This window comes from Hevea brasiliensis, chromosome 14, assembly GCF_030052815.1.
Source record: "Hevea brasiliensis isolate MT/VB/25A 57/8 chromosome 14, ASM3005281v1, whole genome shotgun sequence".
NCBI lineage: Eukaryota > Viridiplantae > Streptophyta > Magnoliopsida > Malpighiales > Euphorbiaceae > Hevea > Hevea brasiliensis.
In genome coordinates, this window is record NC_079506.1 from 8810613 (window position 1) to 8823872 (window position 13260).

Consider the following 13260-nt stretch of genomic DNA (forward strand, 5'->3'; position numbering starts at 1 on the left):
CAGTGGATAATTCAGGTGCATTGTTAGCAACTCTCAAAGTTAGACCAGTATTGGTGGAAAGGGTTAGAGAAGCTCAAAGCCAAGATGAGCAATTAAATAAGATCATCAATGAGGTGAGAAATGACACTCGTACAGATTTTTCACTTAGTGAAGATAGGACTTTAATGTTTGGTGGCAGGTTATGTGTACCTAATGTGGAAAACCTAAAAAGAGAGATCATGGAAGAGGCTCACTATTCTGCCTATTCTATGCATCCGGGTAGCACTAAGATGTATTGGAAGTGGGAGCATATCACAATGGATTTTGTTTCTGGATTACCTTGTACTCCACATGGGCATGATGAAGTTTGGGTAATAATCGATAGATTTACGAAATCAACATACTTTTTGCCTATTAGGATGGATTATTCTTTGGATAAGTTAGCTTATGTTAATGAAATTGTGAGACTCCATGGTGCTCCAGTTTCCATTATTTCATATAGAGATCCAAGGTTTATATCTCGATTTTGGCCTAGTTTGTAAAATGCTTTAGGAACTAAAATGAAGTTTAATACTTCCTTCCATCTATAAACAGACGGTCAATCTGAACGAACTATTCAGACTTTAGAAGATATGCTTAGGGCATGTGTAATAGAGTTTAAGGGAAGTTAGGAGAAGTATGTATCTTTGATAAAATTTGCTTATAATAACAGTTATCATGCTAGTCTTGAAATGGCTCCTTATGAAGCATTGTATGGAAGGAAATGTAGAACCCCGGTGTGTTGGACTGAAGTAGGGGAAAGAAAACTAGAGGGTCCAGAAATGGTACAACAAACTATGGATAAAATCCAAGTGATAAAGAGTAGGTTAAAAGCAACATAAGATATGCAAAAGAGTCATGCAGATTTTAATAGAAGAGATATTGAGTACAATGTTGGTGATAAGGTATTCTTAAAGATTTCTCCTTGGAAGGAAATTGTACGCTTTGGTAAGGAAAGTTAAGTCCTGGGTTTATAGGGCCTTATGAGATTATAGAGAGGATCAGACTAGTTGCTTATCGCTTAGCTTTACCTCCAGAGTTATCACAAATCCATGATGTCTTTCATGTATCCATGTTAAGAAGATACAGAAGTGACCCTTCTCATATTCTCCAAAAGCAACCTATTGAGTTAAGAGAAGATCTAACATATGAGGAAGAACCAGTAGAGGTCATTGATAGAGAAGAGAAAGTCTTGAGAAACAAAGCAATTCCTTTTGTTAAAATTCATTGGAGCAATCATTCAAAGAAAGAAGCTAATTGGGAAAGAGAAAAGGATATGCGGGCTTAGTAACCACACTTGTTTGTGCTGCCAGGTATGTAAATTTCGAGTATGAAAATTTTTTTTAGAGGAGGAAATTGTAAGACCCAGCCAAGAGCCCAGCCCATGAAACCAAAGTAGAGGGCCCATGAAAACATAACTCTAGAAGTTGTATTTATATATGTATATATACATGTGTGTGTGTGTGTGTGTGTGTAAAAAAAAAAAAAAGACAGAACAGAACAGGGCAGTCAGGTAGCAGAACAGGGGAGGAGAAAATCACACACTCCATAGCCAAATTTCACTTTGATCCCTCAATTTTCAACCCAAACTTCTTCCTCATCCTTTCTTTTACATCCAAATCACTCAATTATACCCATAAATCCATAAAAACCTTAGCTAAAACTCATTTCTTCCCACAATAGCACAAATTAAGTTTTAATAGGTAAGTTCTTCTTCCTTTTTTTTCTTGTGAAATATTAAGCGTAAATTAACTTCCTTTATTATTTAATTGTGATTTCTATGGAAAATGAAATTGAGGGAGGCAAGTTTAGGATAAAGATTTGTGGTAAAGTTGATATTGAAGTAAGGGTTTCTATGGATTAATTTCAAGGAAATTCATAGCTATAATATATATACACATATATTAGGTATTTTTAAGAGGTGAATATCAAGAATTAATTTTCAATTATGAGAATTTAATTTAGGTTCTTTAAGTTCTAAATATTTAGTTGAGAGTAAAGAAATTTCATATATATGTCCTAGGATTTGTTGTGTAAGCTTAACATTAATTTTAATTCCAATTTAGATATATTATTTTAAGAATGAGTTAAGGGATTGAAGTTATTATTATTATGTTGCTAAATTCTATTTTAAAGAATAGAATTGATAGGAATTATAAGGGAAGTGAATGGAAATATTATGAATGAGTAAATTTGTGATGGATGGTCAAGCTACTAATGGTTTTGATAATTGTTGGGTATATTAAATCTTAACTAGAAACATGCAAGAAATTTAGCATGTTGTGTACATAGAAATAAATAGAGTTAAATATTATATCTTTAGTATCATTAAAAGTTATAAGCTAGTAAAAAATTTTAAGTGTCGTTAGAAATAGGAAAATTTGTGAGTGGAGGGATGGATTTAAGTTTTATATCTAAATTGCTAGGTGGATAATGAATTGTTTAAATTATGATGTGATTATTGTGGAGCTATTAATGGAGATTAATTATAATTAAATTAGCAAGAATTTTGATGTAGTAAAAGGAAGAAATTTTAGAATGAAATGCTAAAGGAGAAAGAAATATTTATCAAATGGAGGAGAAATAAATGAAAAAAAAATATGAAATTTATTATATTATTTAGTGTAGGCCATAGATAGACATTTTAAATTATTTGTAAATGTGTTGTAATTGGCTAGGTTCTTGAAATTTTGGAAGACATTCAATTTATACCGAAATGCCACCAAATTTTTTTTTAATTTTAGATAAATAAATTATGCATTTTACCCTCACCTTTTTTTTTTAATTTTAAATAAATAAATTATACATTTCACCATCACCTTTTTCATCTTGAGGATTTAAAAATTCTTTTTCTTAATGTATTACTTCCATACACTTTTAGGAAATGACCCAGCTAGCATTGTAGATACTAGAAGTGTTCCAGCAGTCTAGGCTTCATTAGTCTTCTGTACAAGTGAGTAAAAAAATATTTAACACTGGTAACTTTTATTCAATATATATTTATGTATGTTATTTTTCTTCATACAAAAATGAGAATAGATAATGATACTTATATATTTATTTATTAAATGACATGAGATTTATAAGCACAGCTGAATAAATTATCGAATACACTCAATATATACACCAAATAGATAACACTTCTGACGGATGATATAATTTCAACTCGGCTTATATTTATACTGTCTTTGGGACAACCTTTTATAATGGAACAAATTCTACAGAACAAAAGCCAAAGGTTTAGAAAGCTGAGAGCTGCATCAAATTCTGCAGAAAAGTCGCACACAAAAGCCTCCAAGCGCGAAATCTGCAACAAAGAGGAGATGTACAAGATGAGATCAAGCAGCACAGCTAGAAACTTATGTTGATTTGAACTCTTAAATCGCTATAGGACCGGATGTGATGAGTTCTCCGATCAATATAATATGCAGTTTAATTGAAGAATTTTCGTGAAATCAAGTAGTACTTATTAATGGTTGTTATGATGCTTTAAATTTAAAAGAGAAATTTTATTGTAAATTTTATTAATGGTTATTATGATTTCAAACCTTGTGAATGTAATGTATTCATGTGGAAAGATAATGTAAAAATGAAATTCAACAGTAAAAATAAGAGAGTAAGGCAACATAATATATTAGTTTAGCAATGATACCCATCAATATGAGTGAACACTGGACCGAGTAATTTGACAAAGTTCAGGTTGCATAAGAAGAATATGGAACAAAAGATACTGTTTAATTTCTAATCTTTAAACACTTAATGAGACTCTGCTGTGGTGGTAGTGCTGCAAAAGATTACGAGTACTTTTTAAGAGTAAATAAATTATATTAAAAAAAAAAAGAGTAAATAAATTATGAGAAATTCCTTTACCTGTTGTAAGGTGTTTGGTCTCGTTTCAATTTTAGGGGAGAAGGTTCTTCTTCCTCATCTTCTTGATTTCTGCTACTCCTTTTATCTCTGCAGACAGTCGTCTCGAAATATAGGAAGTACCCCACACTTAATTATAGCCTCGAAATTATGTTGTGGCTTGAGTGAAAAACGTTCAATGAAGAACTGAAATGAGGCCTCAACGAAACTGTCTTCCATGTCGAACAATTCATTCCAAAGGTACACATGTTCTGATTCTAACAGATTAGTCATCCAAGTATACTGGAAACTGAACTTGGAATTTTTACTGTTGTGTCCAGATTTATCAATGAATTGGGCTTCGCAAATAAACCTAACATGATAACCATAATGATTTTTGGGATAAAAAACAAGGCATAAAGAAACACCAATCAAGTTAGGCTGATCTAGTGTGAATGAAAGAGAAGATCCACTCTGTTTCTTATATCTCATCCTTTGAGGCACTTCATCCCCGTGAACACACAAACGAACAATCTGTACCATGAAAATTATAAATTATTTTATGAAAAAAAATAAAATAAAAACTTATCGTGATGATCCTGAGAAATGAAAGCATACCTTGTGTTTCAACAGATGCGTTTCCAATACATCCTCCATCACTTTCTCCTTATCCAAACTGATGCAATTACTAAAGTCAAGAAAAATTTCAATTCGATCTTCTTCTTCGTGTTCTGCGAAAAGGAAAGAAGATACAGATTCCAGAGATGTGCAATTCCGTAAAGACAAATCTTCTAAGCATGATGGAAGCTCTGGTAAACATTTGAGTCTCTTGCAACCAGATAAGTAAAGCAGTTTAAACTTAGTTGTTTAATGCTTGCAGGTATGCTCTCAAAATTGTTTTCAATTAAACTTAAGGATCTCAATGAGACTAAAAGCCCAAGACTGCCGGGAATATCTAATATACCACGGTTACCTAATTCCATATCCTGTAAACAGGATAAACCTGTCAAAGGAGGCAATGTCAAACCTTTGCAGCCTTCACACTTTAAGGAAACCAAATTTTCCAATTGATTGATGGAGGACGGTATTACCTTTATTCCACTGTCAAGTATATCAAGGGTCTCTAGAAATTCTAAATCCCCTATGTTCTCTGGCAATTCAGTGACATTCAAACAATCTGACATCCTAAGGAGTGTAAGAGATTTCAGATTGCAGATGCTTTGGGGAATACTATGCAGTTTTGAGCATCTCATTAGATTAATTTCTTTTAGACATTTTAACTCGCCAATGCTGCTAGGAATCTCAATCAAGCTTCTGCATTCGCTCAAACGTAAAACCTCAAGATTTGGGAATCTAGACAAGTCTGGAACTCTGGTCAGCTCCAAAGAGTTGCTGAGGTTTAAAAGTTTCAAATTTCCAAGAGCCTGCGATGAAAATATCAATAAAATTAGCAGATGCTAATTAACTTCACAAAATGTAACTAAATTTTATATAGCAGCACAATTACTCTTGCCTCATCTCCATTCCAAAGATCTGTGAGGTTGCTCCTGGGCATGTGGAGTTCCACAAGATATTTTGTGCAACACTTCAATGGCAAATAATTCAAAGGGTATCTATCCCAATAAAGATATCTTAGCTCTTCTGGTAGAAATTCAAGGCCTCCAGGAAGCTGCAATTGTCCATGCAGTTGTCAAGTCTGTGAGTAAAATATTAATTTTAATTGTAATTTCACTATTATTATATGTTCAAGCATGCCCATGCATCACTTATATGCATATATCTATGTAGATAAACTTTAGGCACGATTTATGTTGCATTCATAACTGTGAAAGTGCCATGTATGTTGTTGTGGTAATTTGGAGCAGTGTGCGTGCGTTAGCGTGCGTGTGATGTGGTGTGAACTATGGATAGGATGAGTAGACACGGCTTGAGATCTTCGCTGGGACCCGGTCCTTCGGGGTAGACACGGCTTGAGTTCTTCGCTGGGACCCCGATTTGGTTATTAAGTGGAAGTCCGAGCTGAGTTCTTCGCTGGCACAGTTGAAATTAAGAGAGCTGTATAGGGGATCAGCTCCCTATATATTATGATTGATATTACTGGGTGCGTGAGTGCTCCAAATTACCTTTTTGATGTTATGATGTGAAATTATTGCTGGTGTTGCATTTCACTCTACAGGATGCATTAGTTTTAGATAGTTATAGAGATTATGGTTAAAATTGATATTTTACTCTCTGAGTCGAACGCTCACTCCTGTTCAATATTTTTCCAGGCCACAGGAGGATATTTTTGAAGTTAACCTACTTTTCTCCCTCGCAGGTCATTTTCTCATGTTTGTGTAATTCTATAAACTTCTAGAATTTCAGCATGTGTTAGAAATATTTAATTGATTCGGGTCTGTAATATAAATTGTTATGTAGACCTGTAAAATTATTATATGCATGTTTGATGGACTGGATGAGGGAGCTGAGCTCCCATTTATCTTTAAATTGATATGAGTATGTGGAGGGTGAGCTGAGCTCCCCAATTGATGATATATTTTGTTTACAGGTCGAGTGAGTCAAAAACTCCCCGTTGAAAGGTCCACTTTATGGGCGAACTCTGTCCGGTTGATTTCTTGAAATTAGGCCCAAATGGGCCTTAGAGTTGAATTAATGAATAGTTAGGCTTACTACGGGCCTCGGGGGCTTTAGGCTGGCCCAGGTCCTAGTGCCGGTCCGGCCCATAAGTTGGGTTGTGACAATTATATTGAGTTGTTTTTGCCTATGCTCGGATGTATGCAATCAGTCAATAGATAAATGACACGTTATCTAAAATCAAGATGAAGTTTATTTAAAACTAAACATTTATCCACATGTTGCGTGGATATTTAATTTTTAAAATTATTAATTGAATACATAATAAAAATATGGTATTTAAATTTAAAAAAATATTATAAATATAAAAAATTTTAAATTTTAAGAGCATATATATCTTGTAAATATTTGTAGAAACTTTTGTTTTGTCATCTTCACATACTTTCTTTACTATATAACTTTAAAAATGATGATGGAGATTTATAATTATTTTAAATTTATACTGGCTTTTTGCTATAAAAATTAGTAGAATTATTTTTTCCAATAGTAATTTTACATATTATCATTCATGAATATATATGCTTGTGACAATGGCTTTTTATAGCCTATTTATCTTCATATCATAACTCATTTTTATATTGTAGCCTTATCACATGACTTAGATTTATAATATTGTATATATGTTATATGAAAAATTAGAAAATTGAAAAGTGACATTAATAAGTGATTAGTGATCTAATGTCATCATAAATTTAATAAGACCAATAAATTTTATTTAATATATACGTATTAGTAATTAACAATTAATTATAATATAGCTAAAATAGATAGAAATAAAGATACATTAAAATTAAATTTTATATATATATATATATATATATTAATTTTATTTAAATTTTTATATTAAGTATCAATAAACTAAAAAAATACATAATAATTAGTGATATCAATGTAGGATTGTTAAAATTTATTTAATATACAAATATTAATTATTATTAATGACAAAAATTTACATTTTATACAATTATAATTCGTAAATATTGATGTATATTAATTTTATTTAATTTTTATGTTAATTATTGAGAACCTGAAAAGTCACATATTAATTAGTGATAATAATAACTCTGATAAATTTTATTTAAAAAACTTATTCTCCTAAAAAGTCATATATTAATTAGTAACAATAATAAGACTAATAAATTTTATTTAATATATACATATTAATGTTATTAATAATAAAAATGTAAAATTTTTTTTGTTTACTTATTATTATTATCATCATTGTTATTATATAATATTAATTATTATTAATGATAAAAATGTGCATATTTTTGCAGTTTTAATTTATAAATATAGAAATATGTTAATTTTATTTAAATTTTTATGTTAATTATTAAGAGACTAAAAAGTCATATATCAATTAGCAGTAATAAATACAACTAATAAATTTTGTTATATATATATATATATATAGTTAATAAAAATATACATATTTATTATTATTATTATTATTGAATTTTATTTAAAACCATAAATTAATTTTATTGGCATATTCTTTAATTTATTGGTTAATTATATAATGATATTTCTTTCATTATTATAGCAAAACCAATCTTTATATATACAACTATTGGTATTCTTTTAAAGGTTAAGAATATCATATGCAAATAATCAAGTATTTATGATTCATGAATTAAAATGACACTCATAATATAAAGGTAAAACATAAATGTTCTTAAAAATTAAGATATTATATGTTGAGGGTACACATATGAATTAATAATTATAAACATGAATAAGAAGAGTAGTTTCCTTAGATCCATAAATAAGAATAATTTCAAAGAAGAAAAAAAGAAAACATATATAAGAAACAAACAAATAGTATCCAATTATATATATATATATATATATATATATATATATATATATATATATAGTTGTCATTTCTTTTTAAATTAGGCATCACTGAAATAGAGGCATTCTTCATGTATCCAATTAGGACTATAATTAACTCACCTGATGTTGCGTGAGTCTCATCCTGCTAAGTTGCTTATTTCCATCAAGGCACGCCGCCATCCTTCCAAAATTTTTTCTTCTTTTTTATGCTTACTAAATGCCTCTCCAAAATTCCCTCTTAGCTCTTGAACATCAGTCGGATCTACACGATAAAATAATGGAACGACTATTTGTCCAGATGTTTTAATGCATTGAAATATCTTCACAAGCTCATCCAAGTGACATGGGGAATCTGCATAATTTTTAGAGAAAACCACTACTGAAACGTATGAATCTTCAATTGTTTCCAGTAGAGAACGTGGGATCTCTTCTCCTTTTTCAAGGTTTTTATCCAAGAAGGCATTGATTTGTTTTCCCGACAAAGCTGTCAAGATAAAGGAGGGAAAAAGGCGATGGATATCTTTGCCTCTAAAACTAATGAAAGCATCCCATTTCTTCAACTGATCGGAGGAGTAGAAGAAGTAGAAGCCATGGTAGAAGGCTGTTGTCGCACCCAAGTTCTACTGAACATGACCAATATAACTATAATCAAAATTTCTATATTTCTTTGATAAATTAGCTATTTGAACTAATAATAATAATAATAATATAATAATAATAATAATAATATATTATTATTATTATTATTATTATTATTGAAAACAAGAAAATAAAGTTATTTACTTTGCACCACACTCAAAAGCTACCTATGTACCAGGTCCATGTAGCTCTAAAAACAAAACTTTTGACATGCATAAATTTTGTGTCATAAAAATTTTAATTAAAAAAATACATAAATAAATAAGATAACAATTTAGCATAAATTGACATTTCTCAATAATAATAATAATAATAATAATAATAATAATAATAATAATAATAACAATTGCTCCAATGAGCACCACAAAGCAACAACATGAATAACATGAATACAATTTAAAAGTCAAAGCCTGTCAAGGGCCTGTACAATAAATAATTTTATTCACACTCTCTTCATTAATGTCCACTTCAAATCCAACAACTAAGTTAAATAGAATTCAAGAACTCAAGTATCAATTACCATTTTCATTAAATTTCTTAAATTCCTAAACTTTACCATTTAAACTTTGATTTAACATATCAAATATCATTTTTACCATTTAAACTTTGATTTAACATATCAAATATAATTGTTTCTTCTCAATAAAATCAACAAATGCAGTATACTTTATTTTTCAGTTTCATATTTACAAAGTTTCATACTTTAAAAAATTTACTTCTATCTAGTAGTAACTAATCTCATTTCCACAAGTCAATTATATAGTTTCAATTGAGAAATTTAGAATAACTATAGACATAATATGAAGCCCATTAACTCAATATTTCGACAAGCAAAATTTATAAAAGCTAAATATAGATTTATCATCAATTCTCAACCAACCTTTTTCAATTAATTAAAATTTCCCATTTCTTCCAAGTATTTATGCCTTAAAAAGCAAGAGAAAAATCCAAATTATTCATTTTCATTCACATGCTTATAAACTCAAATATATTCAATAACATACTTTCCTTCCTGCATTAGTCCAGTAATTTAAACTTTAACAAAGCCATTTAAACCCAACTTATAAACTCACTCAAGTGAAAATTTCAATTGAATCTTACCCATTTACTAAAATTCGCTAAAAAAAACTCATCTATATCTATTTTAACATACATTAAATTCTCATAAAAAATTAATAAATATATAAAAATTCCAATTTCTATACCAACATGTTTTACATAATGTGCATACACCAATAATAAACTTTTTCCCTTTAAAAAAAAAAACTCATTATTATGTAAACTATTCTCACAAATAATAATAATAATAATAATTCATAAAAATTTACCAATAAAAAAAATCTATTTTTATGCATTTCTAGTATTCAAACATCCAAAAGCATATTTTTGAACTGATTAAACTTCAATAAAACTAAAAAAATACAAAATAAGCTAATAAACTTCAAAAATTCATAAAAAATCGTGTGTACCTTATCTGAGAATGATCCAAGAATTAAGAATGCTCATAAATATCTACATGATCTAAAAAAAATGTTAAAATTAAAATTTTTGCTTGAAATCTACTCTCTCTCTAACCAAAACTATTTGTTTCTCTCTCTAAAACTTACAATCTCTCACCATAACCTCTCATTTTCTACCCAAAATTTGGTTGATTCTCCATGCAAATGAAGTTCAGAACTTCCGTTTTTCCCTTTCTTTTCCTCTTATTCTTTCCTTCTCTCTTGGTTTTCTTTCTTCTTCTTTTCTCTCCTTTCCCTTCGCCTTTCCCGTTTTTCTTGTCTCTGCTGGAGACTAGAAAAATCCAGCCCATGTGCTGGAAATGAGTGATGATGAGCCTGCCAAGTGTTAATCAATTCACTATTTGATCGTTTAACTTTGAAAATTACAATTTTACCCCAAAAACTAGAAAAATGTTACTTTTAAATAAAAATTTTCAAATCAAAACACTTTTAAATAAAAATTTTATTAAAGATAATATATAAACATCCTTTAAATTATTAAATACCAAATAAATTTAATCATGTATATTTTATATTACATTTCATTAATTACACAAAGTCATCATACGTTTGAAATTCCACAAATAAAAGAGTCACACCATGTGAAATAATTCATTTTATCAACAACATCTCTCTACAGGACCAACCTACGTGCAGGTAATAGTAAAAGTTTAATTTAATTTATTTTTAATTTTTTATTTAAATTAAGATAAAAATTTCAATTTAACTCAAAAATAAAAATTTATTGGCTAAATTTTTATTTTTTGTATTAAATAAAAAATAAATAAGTTCTTATTTTTTAATAAATTTCTTATTTTATTGATTAAAAAAATCAAGAAATTCAATTTCTTGATTTTTTTTTATTTTTTGATTAAATTGAGTTTAAATTAAAATTTTTGAATTAATTTAAATTAAACATTAAAAATAATTAAATTATTTTTTTTAATAAATACAAGCAGTATAATGCAAAAGAAACAAATTTTTTTCTACATAATGGTCCCTACTCTATTTTGTTATATATATATGACTTTTTTGTTTTACTGAATATATATATGCCATCTAATTCCGAGTCTGAAAAAATTTAATTATAGAATGTATGGTTTCAATATTATAAAATATATTTTTTTAATATTAATTGAATAAATTTAATATTTATTAATTTAATTTTTATGTTTAATAAAATTTATTTGGCTTATAATTATATTATATTCATATAAAATAAAATTTTTAAGCTTAATATTTTTTTATTTATGTGTAAATTTTATATTTGTTAAATTTAATTTTAAAATTGAAATTACAATAAATTCATTAATATATAAAAATATTATTTTGTATAAAATAAAACTTAATTATTATTGCTGTATCTGACATAGCAGCATTTTGCATTTAAGGTAAAAAATTATATATTATTGGACCACTAAAATTTGAGATGAAAAGTTTTAATTTAATAATATTGAAATCATTTGAAAATTGTAAGACGTCAAATTTAAACCTTAATAGAGTTAAATAAATAAATATAAATGATAAAGAAAATTTAAACCTTAATAGAGTTTAAATATTAAATATTAGGATAAATATAAAATATTTATATAATTGTGGTAAATAAATAAAAAAATTTAATTTGTCGTGTTCATCAACGAAGTTTGATAGTTTTTTAATAAGGATATTTTAATCTAAAAATATTATTTAAATTTTATAAAATTCATTTTAAATTCTATTAAAGTTAATAAAAAATAAATTTTAATCATAACCATATCCTAAAATTGAATTATAAGTTTTTTTTTTTTAAATTAAACACATAAAACATAAAATTAAATTAAATTTTACAAAAATTTTGCGTCTGAAATGCAAATGAAAAAAAAAAAAAGTACGAAGCCTTGCGATAGAAATGATGTAGACTTTTTTTTTTCTTTTTTTGTAAGACTTGAGTGCGATCTAACTACAGAATAAAGTAATTATTAAGAGAGAATATATTTTTTCAATATTATAAAATATATTTTTTAAAATATTTTAACATTTATTAATTTAATTTTTATGTTTAATAAAATTTATTTGTTTTATAATTATATTATATTCATATAAAATAAAAACTTTAATCTTAAATAATTTTTATTTATGTGTAGATTTTATATTTGTTAAATTTACAATAAGATTCATTTATATATAAAAATATTATTTTATACAAAATAAATTTATATAAATACCCTTATTCATCAAAAATTGGGGTCTGAGTCCACCCACTAAAAATAAAAATATATGAAGAGTTTAATGCTTGATATATTATATGGATCTTAATATTGATTATAATTTTTTTTTAATTATTTCAAAAAAAATAGTTTCAATTAAATTACTAAAAAATAGAAATTTATCTTTGTGATGAACATGAAAATATAAAATATAATAAATAATCTATTTTTAAATTTATTTATAATACATAAATTATAAAATTTAAAATGAATAAAATACAATTAATTTTTAAATTTATTTTGTCAATTTAAATTAAAATTTAAAATGACACTTATAATTATAGGCTCGCGAGCATAAGTTTAACAATTGTTAGATTATAAATAAATTAATTAATTTTATACATATTTGGAATAAATATTTAATTTAACTGTTATAAGTTATTTTTTTTATATATAATATCAAGTTTAAATTAAATGCAATCTAAAATTTAAAATTTTACTATTTTAAAAATAAATGTACTATTATTAAATAAAAATTTATTAATAAAAATTAGTTAATTTTAACATCAAAGAGGTCCAATGAGGTAATCAATGGTGTGACT

At 27.0% G+C, this 13260-nt stretch overlaps 1 protein-coding gene across 4 annotated transcripts; it reads right to left on the minus strand.

The window, feature by feature from the left end:
* Positions 1 to 3099: 3099 nt before the first annotated feature.
* Positions 3100 to 10757, minus strand: LOC131172666 (disease resistance protein TAO1-like). 4 transcript variants are annotated; one of them, XM_058134137.1, is made up of 7 exons: positions 10443 to 10757; positions 8455 to 8957; positions 5378 to 5533; positions 4956 to 5288; positions 4483 to 4867; positions 3889 to 4398; positions 3100 to 3325 (listed from the first exon to the last, which is right to left on the minus strand). In XM_058134137.1, exons 2-5 carry the CDS (start codon positions 8512 to 8514, stop codon positions 4838 to 4840), a joined length of 579 nt encoding a protein of 192 aa, XP_057990120.1. In that variant the 5' UTR covers positions 8515 to 8957; positions 10443 to 10757; the 3' UTR covers positions 3100 to 3325; positions 3889 to 4398; positions 4483 to 4837. The 4 variants fall into 4 exon arrangements, 3 of the variants coding, with proteins under 3 accessions (XP_057990120.1, XP_057990118.1, XP_057990119.1); XM_058134135.1 differs by having other exon boundaries at positions 4483 to 5288; positions 10443 to 10751; XM_058134136.1 differs by lacking the exon at positions 3100 to 3325 and adding an exon at positions 3562 to 3802 and having other exon boundaries at positions 4483 to 5288; positions 10443 to 10751.
* Positions 10758 to 13260: the final 2503 nt, after the last annotated feature.